We start from the raw sequence: 17,025 nt of genomic DNA on the forward strand, positions 1-17,025 counted from the left end.
GAAATCGGAGGAGAACGCATACTATCCGAATCACAACCCGCAACACTATCAAAATCGGGGATGGTTGTAATTTACTGCTACTTCCGTTTTCAATAATGATTTTATTACAACAAAAACTGTAAAGAGATACTCAAAAGCAATTTCTGCAATCGATTCAGCTTCCCAAGAATAATTCTTCTCTAACAAGCCACTATTTTCGAGTCAAAAATGGTTCAAATTAACCACTTATCTTTTCAACATTTATCTCAAAAGAATAAAAGTGATAATGGATAACGGCAAATCGTTTTCTCCAATCTAATCAGGGTCTCAAGGGAACATCCGAAAGCGGAAGTGGCTGAAATTTACCACTACTTCCGGATTCAATACCGAATTCCGTAGAGCAAAAACTGTCAGAGATATCGAGCAGTTTTTTTTTTTTTTTAATAGGTTCTACTTCCATTCTTAATTCTCTACTCAAACTGTCTAATTCATGTTTCAACCTTTATCGCCATAGAATAAAAACAGTACACAGTAGAAAATGAGGTGTTAAAACAACACAAAATGACTATCACTTTAGCGTGTTACTTGTGTGTTAATTCAGCACCAAGCACGTTGCCTTTCGAGCATATCAGAATAACTTCTTACTGGTTGTGAGAGTTTGCAATGTTTTTTATTGTCTGGTATAAGCAAAGCTTTACGGAGTATATTTGACATTTATACCAAGTAACGAATAACATACTATGTTATCTGTATTCGGTCACAAAAATAGTTCTGTAAGCCTGTGAATTGTCTAACAAAAGTTAGACGAGTAGTAGTTCTGCCATCTGTTGTTCTCATGTACTAGGACAAGAATGACAGATAAGAACAGATGACAAAAATGCTTAGCAGTGTCGCTGAACAAGAATGCGAAAGGGAAAAAAGCTCGGAGTTCTGATTTTAGGCAGTGGATAAATTATTATGCGACAAGGAGGTAACCATTGTTTTAACTTTGATATCGCACTTATAAGAAAAAAAAAACTTAATTTTATCAATTTTTTCTTTTGCATTTTTGAGTAATCATATTAAAAATTCGAGAAGTAGTTGTAAAAACTATCAAATCCCCCGTGGCGAACAAAGAGGCATTTTCCTTAAAAACTGACTGCTAGGAATAAAAACACATTACTACCCACCATTTAGAGAAAGCTGTAAGACAGTGAAAAGACAACTGCACGGAACCTCTGTTCCATGGCGTTTTCTGGTAGTTTACTTTAGACTAGTAGTAGTTCGCAACAACTGATCCTGTGCATTGTGGAGCTCTATGTAAAGTGTGAGAAAGGCTATACACGTTACACAATAAAAACCTGAATTACTCGTGAAACAACTGCGTACACAGTAAGTTTTGAACCAATACCTCGTTCCGTACTTGAGTATATAAAGGGAAATTTATAGGTAAATGAGTGGATATTCTTTATATTATATATATATATATATATATATATATATATATATATATATATATATAAACAATACGTAAGACTGAAGCATGCCTATAACTTTTTTAAAAAATAATTTGTATACGAATTTTCCTGCAGAAAAAAAAAAAAAAAAAAAAACAGATGCTTTGACCGCTCTGCCAAGTAGACCTTCCAGTAATAGTTATCCTTTTGTAATCGATGTAGTAATTCCATTATTTTTCACAAATAGCAACTCACTATTATCAATGATGTACTGATTAGAACTATTTATATTGTTTCAGCGAATTTCCAAGTTTCTTTTTATTATTATTATTATTATTATTATTAAGAGCACATTGGACTTACGTGAAGATTTAGTTCAGGCTCGTAGCAAATCACCAAATTTAGAAGGGTTCAATAACATTTACGGCTAAATAGTACATTTTGTTTCTTTTCTCTCTCTCTCTCTCTCTCTCTCTCTGGAGTCAGAATTAGTCTTTAATTATGCATTCACACTTCAAATAGTTCATTTCTCCCACGTTTATATTCATTTACTGTTGTTGGAAGCATCGAGCTCCGTGGCTAAGCTCGTACGTACATGCCTTTGGTGTGGGGAAACGGGTTCGATTCCCGGCGGAAGCTCAATGTAGTTCGGCTTAACACGTTAAGCTGTAGATCCAAATCTGATATAATCTCGATGCTGAAAGAGAAGCTAAACTGAAAATCCAATCCAATCCAATCCTTAAGTTTTGATTTTGCTTTCATTTTACGTATATTTCACGCAATCTTTCCATTGTACATTTTCAGGTATTAGACTGTTTAGACCCACAAGAAGCGAGATAAATACAGGAAGCAAGGAATTTCTGCAACGCAGACAAACATTTAGTCCGATCTAGCCTCCATTAGTGTTAATTTTTGGCCATCTAAGACAATCACTGCATTAAAGAGCAAGATTTACCGCTTTCCACATCACTGGAGTTTTTCGAGTATCGTCAAACAAATTCCATCTAGAAACGTTGTAAAAGTAAAAGTTTAAAAAACCCGGGCCTGAAATTCTTACGGAATGTAAATACTGAATGATCTATCCCCTGAAGTTTTTCAAAAACACCCTGCAGCTCTCAAATTCTGTCCAGCTACAACTTGTAATGCTGAAAGGTCATTCTTATATCGCTGTCTCACTTCCAGTATATAAAGAGTACAACGTACAATTATTTTTCTGTTATTCTAACCAGCGAGTATCCGTCACCTTAAAAATAATTATTCTACTGACATATCAGCATCACTTTTAAACTTACTAAATATCTTCCTCCCCTGGGTTGGGTGAAGTACGGCGTTGATTTACACCTTTTCCTTGTATAACTTTCACAGCTTTTAATACTATTGTTTGAAGTTACTCACGGTCTAAGTGTTTCAAATATTCTTCCTGTCCCCCCTTTGTGACATGATTCCGCCCTACCACCACCTTTTGTCTGCCTACTTCCAACAAACAAAACTTCTGTTCGTGAATACCTTCAAACCCTTTTCAAGGAAAATTACTGCCTACGTCTCGGTCCCCAGCTGAAGAGGAATGGACACACCCTCGTTTACTGAATAAAAGATCTTTGAGCACTATCAAAAAAGTTTTATTCTTTTACAATTAAATGTACTAGTAATAAACAATTCCATAGAGTAGCAAGTTGTTTTGCTTTATTTTCTCTGAAAACATCAAAACGTTTACTATATTCACAAAATATGATTTCTACAATCAACTTTCATTTGTTTACATTACTATCTAATTGATCAAGTCTTTAAGGATTAGAACTTTGAAATGATCTCTTAAAAAGTCTTAAACGCAAATGCTGAGTAAAATATTGCTAATCGTTTCACAATTTATATTATTAATATTCAAAAAAATAATATTCTAAATGTGCTACAGCTACAAATACAGTGCAAAGTTTTACAAGCTAAAAAATCTTAACGGATCCTGTCTTTCACATGTACTAATTCACAGAATTAATACGAAAGGGAAGGAAACATCCGAAGACCAAATTCCCATCAAAAAACATTAAATCAATTGAATCGAGAAATGTCTAGTTTAGCTAAGGATATGACAACCATATCGCACACCAAACAATTGTTTCACTTAACCCCTGAATGCATGGCTTCTTTGCGTTCTAGCTTTTCACATTAAAAGAACACATTTTTAAAAAGGGGAAGAGAAACATAGTAGATTGCGGGAAGAAAAATACTGTGAAAACGCTTATTTAGAAAGCCCTGCAGGTCAACTTTAACCATGCCATGCACTGTAGGGTTAAGAAAGAAGCCCACTAATCCCTGTTTATGAGTTGCTCAAGTGACTGGAACACAAAAAGGAGAAGGTGGACTTAGTTTCGGAAAAGATTTCAAAATATTTGACATTTCTTACGTGAAGATATTGATACCGCATCCCCTCTCTTTTCTTTTCTAAATAAGAACTTTAACCTTATGAAACAAAACCTGATTAAGTGTCTCCTCTGCGTTCCCTTTAAGTGAATTAGAAGACAAGATGAAGAATATCAGTAGCTCCAAAATATTAAATAAAGTGCTCCCAGGTCTTTTCTTATGTTAGAAAAATGAGTGCGCGGCTTATGGCGTTATAACTGCCGGGCACTCCAATTCCTACCTGCCTCAAGTAGAAAGCTTTGAAACCAGAAATACTGTGGCAGACATTTAATATTTAGTACTGACAGTTCTGTGACGAACGTTGTAACGAAGCTACTACGACTTACCACGTCGATTCAATAATGGAACGGGACAAAAGTTGTACTCTTCACTACCAAAGACATTTTCCCGAAATACAATTCACTTAATCAGTTTTATAAACACGAATTAGCCCACTTTCCAAACTCATTGTGTTGTTTGTCAGAGTGATTTACAAAAATAAGATCTGTGAAGTGCACTGAAAACCCTTAAAATTTGCTTAAATGATTTCAAAGAAAGTGAAATGAAATGGCAACAGTATCGCCAAGGAGAAATCTACATTTTCATACGCGACTAAACGATGACACTTCGAATGCTTGAAGTAATGAACCAGAACACACTGAAAATGTCAAAAAGTTTAATTCATTCAACTCAAGTTAATCCCTCCCTTGTAAAGCTATCCGGCCGGCTCCTGTTATGAAGGCCTCAAGACTGAAATCAGCAGAGAAGTCCGGATAGACTGCGAAGTGAACAAAGTGACCAGTTTAAAAGGCGTTGTTTTCCCTCCTTCGGGTAACAATGAAGGAAAGTCCTTTCAAATAGGCAGCAGTGGTAGAGACTGCTTTTGTGTTTCGACACCGTTCGCAGTGTTATGGTTCTTTATGTGAACAAGGCAAGTATACTTACTTTTGCATTGCAATACACAAAAATTACAGAGCTGATGCAAGCAGAAGCGAGCATCATTCCACGACTTTCATCCTGAAGATAACTTGTAGAATGACCGAAATATTACTAGCAGTAAACTTCCTATATATATAAAAAAGAGAATTAACTGAGCCTCTTATATCAATTCAAATATCAAAAGGTGACCATATACTTATTAACGTACAACTTGGCAACTCTGAAGAACAAAAGCGATATCTGGCGTAGAATCCATGGCATCCAGAATGAAAGGAAAAAAACTGAAGTCGTATTAACATTCTAAACTAATACTCGTTATGATCGCTGGTATTGACAAAAATTAATTCAGACGGTGAACTAAGATGCTCCGAAGCATACACAACACTTGGTCTGCTTTCATATGGTTAGTTGCGGAATATGTTGCCAACATTTTTTCTCCTATAACTGACTTCTGCTTATTTGTTAAAAGAGTCGACATTTATCCACACTATGACTATTTCAAAACGATTATCCACAAAAACTGTTTCCCATCGCTTCTCATTATAACATTATCCTTCACTTTACGACTGTTTACTCCAAAGGTATTAAAAGTTAAATCAAGTACGGTCTTTTCAAATACATACAACTTACCCCTAGTTAATGGATCTCTGAAAATCGAAATAAGAGAGAGAATGACTAGATAAAGTGGAACTAAAAAACTGAGAAAACTGCGGGAAACAGAATGTAGAAATAAGGTATCTAAAATAGAAACACCAACTCCATTTAAATACTCAAAAAAGAGAATACAAATAAGAAAACTGATTCAGAACAGTCCACCTCACTGCAGGCAATGAAGTAACGATCCTGAATGTTGGAAGCTGAAGTGTTCGAACCGGAAGCAGACAGAAGCATAAAGAAGGCTTAAGCAACTTAAGGGGAATCACCTCCCAATTCTACAAACACCTAGAGATATATCAAAAATACTTCCCTACAGTGAATAGCAGTTATTTGATCAAGAAACAACAAGAAAATAGATCTTCTGATGTGCTTTGCTCTATATATGCATTTCTTCTGAGCCAACAATCAACACATTTATGTTTATAGATCCTGAGTGTTCATGGTGTGAAGCTTTCTGTTTTAATGTAACAATAAGCAACTCCAATTACTATTTTCTTTACACTAGTCATTAATTAAATGTTTAGCACCATTTGGTTCCATTTATTAGCTTTAACTGGGTGTTCAGCCTCCGAAGAGTCAATCACAGCTGATCAAAGAGACTACAACTACTCACGCAACAACAATGTTGCCACAAAATTATTTGCACTGTCATTTTTTTTATCTAGCGATTTCTTACGAAAAATACATTCATGATTGCACATCTTAATTACATTATATAGAATATGGCAACACTGGAAAAGAATTTAAAATACAATTCAAACAAACATAACAAAGATATATATACTAAATACAGGGTTGCCACATCTTACACTGTTGTGATAAAATTTGTGAGATTGAAGCTAAACAGCCCTTTACGGAAAAGAGCTTGTTTTCAATCTTGGCATCAATATTATCGATTATAAATTAAAAAAGTAAATTCCCTATTAAAGACATACCTTATTATATTTTACCATTCATTTCCCTTCCCAACTTAAGTGAACGAAGACAAAAATGGGAAAATATAGGGGCTTAAATTACTCATCTGACAATCTAACCCATATTCAATCACTCAATTTTTTGTTTAGATTCGGTTTGCTTATGTGCTCTTGTAAATCATATAAATATGTAACAAAACTTCATCAGTAAAGGAATCATTGCTTTTAAGTGTGTGTGGCAACCCTGAAATATGATAATATTTCTCTTTTCTTCTTAATTCTAAACGATTATCTTAAAGCCTTAAGAGAATAAAAGGTTGAAGGAACAAACGTATTCTAGTTACGTTATGCTGTTTCGAAAAGGGAAAGTTTTTCCTGGGAAATAAGGGTGAAATATCTTTACAACAGACTGTGAAAGAAAGATTCGCGGGACCCCTGATCTTGATTTTAAATGCATATATATATTATATCTCTATATAATGGTCTTCCATTCACTGCCAGTCCTTCTTAATTTCAAAGCTCCACTCCCACTTGAGGTGCTCATTCTTGTCGTCATCCGTGAAGAGTGACGTCACTGTGTACGCCCCGCGAGCCATCATCCCCGAGGGTGCGTCTTCCTGCGGGGTCGTGTACGACTGGATCTCGGTCTTCGGAGGATAACTGCCCACCATGTGAGTCATTTTGTCCACTGGAAAGAAAGAGGAACATCATTATCCATAAAGTCATAAGAACATATGCAACGAAAATTGCTCTGGAGGAGTATGTGCGTGAACATAAAATAGTAAGGCGAGTGTGCTGTACATGGCATGGACCTATAGTTTTATGTCAAATGGGCTCCTAGTGGGAATCTAAACGGGAACCTCAATAATGGAAGCACGTGTGTTGAAAGTCCAAGGGAAACAGCGATACTTAAGGGCTTTTCTTTATAGTACGATTGTACGGTCATACTTCAAGATAATTACTAGACTTAAAGAAAATCAGCTCAAGATGGACTGAACTACAAGATACGATCAAATGGAGATTTTCATGATGCTTCCAGATTCCTGAGGTACGGAGTTATACTGTCTACATTCTTGGAACGTTAACATTAGGGAAACCATATTATTAAAGACGAGTCTTGGAACTGAAAGCTAAAATATCTTACGTTGAACATATTTTCAGTTCAGTCACAGCCCGTGCGCGAAATGGCAAAAGTGAGCAATTTGTCTTTCGAGCAACATAAACGGATTTCAAGAGTTATTGGAAATCATAATATGTAAGAAGTGCAAAGATGGTTAGAAGAACTATATACTCCCTTACCTTTACTTGTAACCATTATCAGATTACGCAACAATTATGAGGATGAAGGAAATGTGTACGACGATGTCAAGGAAGAGAACGGCAACGGATGAACAAAGCGAGCAATCGTATTGGAAGCCGTGCATTTCCAGACTGATTCTCACTAAGACGACGCGGCAGGTAAGTCTCACTGTAAACACATACAAGTACTGAATATTTAACTGATGTGATGTTACGGCCTATAAATCTGTAAAGAAAATAAAGCTCTTTCAAACTAAATCGTCAGGAAAATCCTAGCACTGTACAGTGGCTCTTTCGAGGCGATATGGTTAAAATACATAAACGTTATAAGCAATGCGACCTGGGTTCGATTGCCAGCGGGGGTTCATGTGGGTCGAACCCCGCATTAAGATGTAGGGCCACGAATCTTATAGCCTCGTTACTGAAAGAAAGATTAAACTCCACTTCAATCCCTGCAATGTACAAAACTAGCAATTTATGTCTGTGGATTAAGAGTATAGTGAGGTCATGTCTACCAGAGGACTTCTACATCCATTCTTCTTTTAAAAAAATAGTGACAGATACATGGTGTAGCATCTGCTATTCTATTATGGAATGGCCATGTATAATATTATATGGACCAGCATCTTTATCACTTCCATTCGGCGTTTACTGGTCCATTCAAATTGCAGAGACTCAACTATAAATCCTAGAAGAGCGTGGGATACGAGGGGGCAGCAAAAAGTTCGCGCAATAACTTAGAAGGTGACGAACTACGACAGTTAGGTCCTTATATGTTAACCATGCAAATTCTGAACTCGTTAGAACAACCTTCTTTCTATTCTTTTCTTTTTCTTTTTTGCTCTCAGGTAAATTACTGAAGGCGTGATGATTGACAAGCTTAGGTACGGAGCGCACTCACTAATTTCCTCTATCTTCAGAGGAAATCAGCAAAGCATATCCACGAAGAGATGAAACAAGTCTATAGGGATGAAAGCCCTTCCTATGAGATGGTATCCAAGTGGAAATGGCATTTCCAAACTGGACACATGACCACCAAGGACGCCTCTAGATCTGAACAACAACTTGCACTGATGATGCCACCTTGCCGGAGAAAATTGAGATTATAATAGAAGAAAGGAGAGTTGAGTTGACTTGATTTTGAGTTTAACGTCCCTTTCAGCAGCAAGGCTATATGAGACGTGGACCTACTGATTAACGTGGAATCCGAACCACAGAGCTCCCGCCGGGAATCGAACCCGGGTCTTCCATGCCAAAGGCGCGTACGCTAACCGCTCAGCCACGAAGGAACTCCAAGAAGAAAGGAGAATAATCATCGAAAGTGTTCTGTTTGCAATAGATATGAGTTATAGGTCTGCCTGGGATATCATTCATAACCAGCTGGACATTCAGCAAGTGCCACGACTGCTCACATCTTTCCAGAAGAATCGCGGAGACGCTGCAAAAGAAATGTTGACGAAGAGATCTTTTTCGATAGTCTAGTGACAATGGATATAAGTTGGGTGCATCTTTATGACCCAGAAACAATGGAATGGGCAAACAATTGAAATACCCCTCCGCCCCTAAATAGTCACGAGTCCAGAAGTGTGCCGCCAAGGTAATGCTTCCCGCTTTTCTGGGACTGTGAAGGGGTGAGCATGACGGATTACCAACCACAAGGGTGAATTATTACAAGTACCTACTATTCCCATCTCTTGACTAAATTACAAGAGGAATTGAAGAAGAAACGTCGTGGATTGGTCACAAAAGAGGTGCTGCTGTTGGCACACAATGCAGCAACTCATTCCGCTCATGCTATGATAAAGGCAATGGAATTAGGATATGAAATATTACCCTACCCCCATACTCACCGGATCGAGCACCAAGTGACTTCTTTCTCTTCCCAGAAATGAAGTGTTTACACTCAGAGGACGCCATTTTGACAGTAGGGATGACATCACTTCTGAGATTGAACTGGTTTCAAAACTAAACTACAGACTTTTACAAAACGGGCTTACGAAAAGTAAAGAACGGCTGGCAAAAATGTGTGGCTAGATATGGTGACTAACAAGGGAACCTTCCGAAAATGATAGTTGCAGTGAAAGATGTGACCTATGCCAATTGAAAGAGCTGTAACAGAGATGTTCATTCCCAAAAAATTAGCTGCCCATAGCAATAGGTTCAAGAAATATAAGGGGTGGAAGTTCGGGAAACAGCAAGGTTGGACAAGGGAGGAAAAGTGCAAATTCCGCAAAAAAGGTGGGCACGGCAAAATAAAATGCTGACAAGTGATGTATAGAAAGAGACTTGCCACAATAGGGAACAAATGAAGGCCACCAGTGGGGTTAACAGTGTTGCCAACTCCAATGAAAAGTACATGTTTTGCAAAAAGCACTATATGAAGTGAGTGCAATATTCAGTGTCAATCTGTCATGTAGAACATAAGATATGACGTGTATAATCAGTGGTACAATCTAACAAAAGAGAATAGAAAAAACAGAAGTACGAAAAATACGGAAAAAACGAAGTTGGCCATAATGCGCCACATTTGATCACGAGCTGTGCATATTAGAATGAAAAAAAGAAGAAAGCACCAACTATGCAGGAAACCGATGTACCTAGAGTCGAAAAGAAAAACGAGTTCCAAAATTGGCAACACTGGCCATGAACATCCAGACAATTCTAATATAGTTAGGTCACTCGCTTCACAAAAATAAAATTCGCAACAGGCATTAGCCTTCGCATCATTTGTACATGCTCGTCCACATTGTACGTGCAATTGTTCGATGAGACAATGGTGCAAACAGAAGATACATTTGCAGTAAGCACAGCGGAATACTGCCAATCTGTCACACATGGTACAATGATCGGCTGTGAATGTCTCGAAACAGTACTCTAGAGGTGTCAGAACCTTTGGTGGTCTTTCTATCACACATCCACACCTGTAGAAAGCAAACATAATCAAAGGCTTGATCTGCTGTGTGTTGCTGTCTACAATACTATCACCGCCTATATGATATATCCAGAGCATCCCACCTAACTCTGCGACTGAAATAGTTTCAAAGCGAAAAAAATGTGACACATCCAGTTGTGCAGGAATGTACCCATGTCAGCGGGCGACAAACTTCTGTGAGACGCAAGTGCCCCCAAGTCCCCCATCATAGGGTCTCAAGGGCCAACTTCAAAATTTCAAATAGCACTATCGGTCGAGTTATATTTCTTCCGATAAATCTTGGAATATGCAACAACGCATATCAGAAATATTTACTATATGGGATTTCAAAATGGCCGCCAAAAATATCTGCTCGGTGACAAGAACAACGTGCATATTTGGCGGCCATTTTGAAACCCATGCTTCATATAGCAAATGTTTCTTATAGGCGGTGTTGTATCTATCCAGAGAAATATCATCCACCCCCTGTTCCCATTTGAAATGTTGCGGTTGACTCTTCGAGCCTTATGATGAAGGCCTTGGGGGACTTGCTTCTTACAAAGTTTTCTTGGCCCTTGACATGAGTACATTCCTGTGCAATTGGATTTGCAACATCTCTTTTCGCTTCGCAGCAATTTGAGATTACAATGTTCGATGCCATGTTAAGACACAACATATATTTCTGGTGGCCATTTTGAAAAACATGCTTCATATAGCAAATGTTTCTAAAAGATGTTGTTGCACACTCCATGATCTATCGAGAGAGGTACCACTCGGTCCCTGTTGCCATTTGAAAATTTGGAGTTGGCTCCTGGGGCACTATGATGGGGATTCTGGGGGCCCTTGCATCTCACAGACTTTTATCACTCCCTGACATTGGTACATTCCTGCACAACTGGATCCGTCACATTTTTGTTCGTTTCGCAAATCTTTCAGGTCACAAAGTTTAGTGGGACACCCTGCATATTCCCACATACGAATCAACCATGACATAATGTTCACTACTTCTATTATCGGTTGTTGGCTCAACCCAACCATTTCATGTTTCCCGACTTGACATTGCCTCAATCACCCTAACATTGATGCATTCCGAGTGATGCCTGTTGCCGGAATTTTCTTTTTGTGAAGCGAGTGGCCTAACAATATTAGACTTGTCTGGATGTTCATGGCCAGTGTTGCCAACTTTGGAATTCGTTTTTCTTTTCGACTCTAGGTACGTCGGTTTCCTGCATATTCGGTGCTTCTTGCTTTGCTCATTCTAATATGCACAGCCCGTGATCAAATGTGGCGCATTATGGCCAATTCCGTCTTTTCCGTATTTTTCGTACTTTTGTTTTTTTCTATTTTCTTTTAGATTGTACCACTGATTATGCATGCCATATCATATGTTCTACATAACAGGTTGACACTGAATATTGCACTTACTTCATATAGTGCTCTTTGCAAAACATGTACTTTTCATTGGAGTTGGCAACACTGTTAACCCCACTGGTGGCCTTCATTTGTTCCCTATTGTGGCAAGTCTCTTTCTATACATCACTTGTCAGCATTGTATTTTGCCGTGCCCCCCTTTTTTGTGGAATTTGCAACTTTTCCCCATTGTCTAAACTTGCTGTTTCCCGAACTTCCATCCTTTATATTTCTTGAGCCTTTTGCTATGGGCAGCTAATTTTTTGGGAATGCTCATCTCTGTTACAGCTCTTTCAATTGGCATAGGTCACATCTTTCACTGCAACTATCATTTTCGGAAGGTTCCCTTGTAAGTAAAGAAGGATCCCATCATGGTGTCAGAGTTCTCCAGAGTGGACTTCTTTTAGGCGACTGTACGAAATTTTTGATATCTTCTTGCACATCCTGAAGTGCGATGGACCGAAGCCACCTCCCGGTTGTACCTTCTGGTGAAAAGGGGAGACCGCCACAGTAAGGAGCAGATCTGAGAAATGGACTGTCACATATCTACCTACATCTTCCGATTTAACACTGTTGGCTCACTATCTGTGAGGACCTCGGAAGAACAGAACATACGACAAAAAACTATGACAGATTGAAACTTACAATGAAAACCACAATTTTTCTATAGACGATGTTTTGTTGACAATGGCAATCATTTTCAACATCTATAACTTCAACGTGTGAACGTAAAGTTTACTTTTTTTATTAATGTTTGAAGAATATAAACACTATTTTGTGACATTATATTTTTGGAACCTATTCCACAAACTATGCCAGCTGCTGCTGTTACGCCGGGAAAACTCTTCTGCCGGAATATTAACAGCAGTAACATGAATAATGAACAAAACTGCAGTGAGTGGTGTCCAGTTTCCAGCGAAGATTACAATTCTGCGGATAACACTGATAGCATGAAATAAGAAAACAGCTGAAATAGTAGGGGCCTGAGATCTCATCCTTGCACCAACAGTTCATAAATTCTACTCTCTCCATACGCTCTTTTCTCATGCCCAACAAAACTGCTATTGATACATAATATTTTTCCGGAGCACATCAGGAAAGCCTAGTGTGTATAATTTAAGGTTTCTTTTAAACGTGCACCTAAATGGCGTGGGATCTTTATCAGGTGACTTTCCATCGAGGAATTAACTATGCAACTAATGTACGTACGCTTGCCATACTAAACAACACTCAATGGCAACAGAATGACAACTGATTTTTCGCCGGCGACAAGCACAGCTAGTTCCTTTTTCTATTGAATGGCCAGTTTCCGCCGTAATACTTGCGGACAAGTTTTGTTTAATTAACTTCTCTGCATTTAATGTATTTTGGTTATTTATTTATTTAGATATAGGTATCACAGACAACAGTCGGTCCATTCCGAAATAAAGTGTGCAACAAAGAATTTTATACAATTCTACTGCTACTAATTGTGACTAATGCTAAAGTATCAACAAGCGACAATGAAGTTACATTGACTTTTATGTGGACAGAATTCACTAGTGCACATATGAAGAATGCGAAAGAAGCTCAGACAGAGGGGCTGTTCGAACTACAGAACCCACAACAATGAGTGGTTAGGTAAGGCACCAAATCTACCGTAGAATCTTAAAACATATGTACTAGGAAGGCTTCAATTACATGCTTTTCCACATTATTTACTAATTAGTCGGTAGAAGTTTATCTCGTACTTTGCTGATAATTTTGAGGAGACTTCGCTAAAGTTTTAACTAAAATATTTCAGTTTAACGTATGGCAATCATGCTCTTTAGGCTAAGGGAGACGGACGACCGAAGAATTGGCGGAATGAGTACCCCGAGAAAACTCACGGACACGTTGTACAACGCAACCTTAGTTGGGCGGGGATCGAACCAGGGACCCCACGCACCAGAGGTAAACGCTCTACCACTGATCCACCGTGCTTCCTTCCCCCCTCCCGTAGATTTTAATGAGTACAAAATCCCCATCTTACTATCTCAGCTCACGCGTAGCAAGCATAGTTTATGTACATTATTCGCAGTTTGTGTAACAAAACTACTACTCACATACAATAGTCGTAAGTGTACGTGCAGCAAAAGGTGTCCATGAACAATGTATCACTGCAGCGTGTGTAGGGCAAGGAAAAAGTTCCAGAAAACAATTTTCTGAGAATGACATGGACTTCTTTTTAAGAGGGAGCACAAGTGGATACAGTGGATGGATTAAGAGTTTCGACTTAACACCGGCCATAAACTTTCCATTATATATATATATATCGGATCTATAATTTTCTTAAATGTAATGATAATTCAATGTAAATGGCAAGTATGTAAATGCAGCTGTACCGATGGAGGCTTCATGATCATATTATAGTTATAATTTATTACATTAATAATCGATAATTATACAGAAAACGAAATCTTCCAATTTAACGTCCCACGATTATGCCCTTTTGGCTAAGGGAGGCAATGAATAAGGCAAGTGAATGATGAGGAATTGATGGAATGAAAATGTCAGAAACGGGAGAAAACCCACATATACAATGTCCATCACAAACTACCTGGGCGGGGATCGAACCAGAGGTAATCGGTCTAACACTGAACCACCGTGCCAGTAATCATAAAGAAATAGGTTATCAGTGCAACTATATACACAGCGTGTCCATAAAATACTATTAAAGTGGTATTAGGTCAGTTTGAATAATCGTATTTAAATGACATTGGTCACATTTGAGAGAAAACTCAAATATTTTTATACATATCAACAAAGGAGAACAATGCCAATATTGGACGGGATCAAACACACAAAAAGTAAATTCACTCATGTTTGCTTTGTTATTAGTTGATATGGGTTCATTGTTGGATATTTATCAGGTAGTTGCTGTTTCTGCTGGAGGTCACTTGGGAAGCTTTTTGTTTCTGTAGTGTTATGCCGTAACATGCTAACATAAATTTATTTTCTTTCGTTGTGTTAGGTTGTTATTAAAGAATAAAATTTTATGGAGTTATGGCAACCCCACAACAACGAAGTTGGTGTGTTTTAGAATATCACAGCACGTAGAATCTGGTGCAGGTTCAGCGTGCATTTAGGCAAAAGTTTCAACATCAAGCTCCTACACACACGTGGTACCATGATTTTGTGGATCGTGGCTGCATTATGGCATCAAAGCAAAGGCCATTCAGGGAGCCATCTATCCCCCTGAATGCGTGAATTGTGGAACAAGTGTGGTAGGCATTTGTACGTAGCCCTAAAGTGTCTGTAGAGCTGGTCAGCAGTTGAACATTCCTAAATCCACCGTATCTAGGATCCTGTGTAGGCGACTGAAGCTTCACCCCCACTGAACTGCAATTAGTGCGTAAGTTGAAACCTGATGACACTGTAAAACGAGTAATTTCTATGAACATTTTATGGTACTAATGGAGGAGGATGATGAACTGCCAGGAAGAATAATTTTCAGTGGTGAGGTAATATTCCACGTTAGTTAGAATTTGGGGGAGCAAGAATCGACATGATATTTTGGAAGTTGAAAGAAACTCCCCAAAAGTGAATGTCTTTTGTACCGTATCGAAACATCAAGTCAATGGCCCATTTTTCTTTCGAGAGGCCACTGTCACAGGCCCAACTTACCTTGACATGCTCACTAATTGGTTATTTCAACAACTGGAAGAACGCAATGACTGTTTTCCAACAAGACGGAGCACTTCCTCACTAGCATTTACTTGTTCAGGAACATGTGAGCATTTACGTGTTCGGGACTGAGCGGCTTCCAGGAAGATGGATTGGACGTACCGGAAATGATGATAATGTCTTCTGCAAATGGATGTCGAGGTTGCCTGACTTGACGGTTTCTGACTTCTTTTTATAGGGTTACGTCAAGGATTATCTATGTACCCTGACTGCCTCAAAACCTGCAAGAAGTGCAAGTTCATATGAGTGCTGCCATTCAGTCCGTTTCATCGGATATGTTGAAGCGTATGTGGCGTGAATGGGAATATCGTCTTAATGTCTGTATTGCCACTCGTGGGGCCCACATTCAATGTCTATCAGGTATAGTAAAAAATATTTGAGTTTTTCTTTCGAATGTGACCAATTTCATTTAAGTACGTATTACCACTTTATGGTATGAGAGTAATTTTATGGACATGTTGTATACCGAATTTATGAAGTTTGTTTTTTGCATTTAGCGACAGATAACTTTCTTCAGTTGTATCGATGGACGCTTGATGGTCGTATTAATGTTACAATTTGTTGTATTCATAATCGAAACTTTCATAATATAATAAAATACATCTGTAATCAAAGGTAAGAAATTTAGTTTTTTTTTTTTTTTCTTCTTTCTTTCCCGAATGTTGAATTACTACTTTCTTAGTTTTTGTTTACGGCAGAAAGGAAGCAAGTGATCCCCTTCTTATTAGCGATTAATAAAAACCAAATGACGACTGTCTCTCTCCGGAATCACTCTCTTTCCTAAAACTACAAGTATGCCACGTTTATTGCTGTGTCCTGATATTTATATTTCACGATTTACGCCAGATGTCTATTAAAAAAAAAAAAAAACTGTGGACGAACTCGAAGGCGTTGTTTGAAATGTTTTGCGTTAAAAAGACGTGGAGTAAAACAAAAAAATAAAGGTAGATTTGCTGCACTATAGTGAAAACGTATTCTACTAGAAAAAAGCACAAAGAAGAGAAGCCGGAAGTACATAAAACATACATACAAGTTGAGAGTACAACCAAACACTACCAACTGACAACACCACTTACCGATCATATCTAGTATTCCAAAAGAGAAGCACAAAGGAAAACAAATGAGGTTCAGTGTTTGTGTGGTACTCCAATGACAGCTACAATCTAATAATACATTCCAGTTTTTCGCTTTTCATGTCGCACTTCATGCTCACTACTTGGTTCAATTCTTCAACAATTTCGCTAGCAACAGTTCATTTGAAATGGACTTGTTGAACAAACTATTTACCTGCAGGGTGCTTACTCTAACGTATATTTATTTATATACTAAAGATGATAACAATAATACAATCATTCCCACATAAGTAATTCTTATTAAG

General features: G+C 38.0%; 1 protein-coding gene across 1 annotated transcript in view; it reads right to left on the reverse strand.

Annotated features, from left to right (window-relative positions):
* Positions 1-3,018: 3,018 nt before the first annotated feature.
* Positions 3,019-17,025, reverse strand: part of RhoGDI (rho GDP-dissociation inhibitor) — a 31,177-nt gene continuing 17,170 nt past the window's right edge. The window contains exon 5 of the mRNA XM_081732327.1: positions 3,019-7,010. Coding sequence (XP_081588453.1) covers positions 6,814-7,010 — 197 coding nt within the window. The 3' untranslated portion in view covers positions 3,019-6,813. The remainder of the gene's footprint in view (positions 7,011-17,025) is intronic.

The sequence above is a fragment of the Thermobia domestica genome, chromosome 11, assembly GCF_964235325.1.
Source record: "Thermobia domestica chromosome 11, izTheDome1.hap1.1, whole genome shotgun sequence".
NCBI lineage: Eukaryota > Metazoa > Arthropoda > Insecta > Zygentoma > Lepismatidae > Thermobia > Thermobia domestica.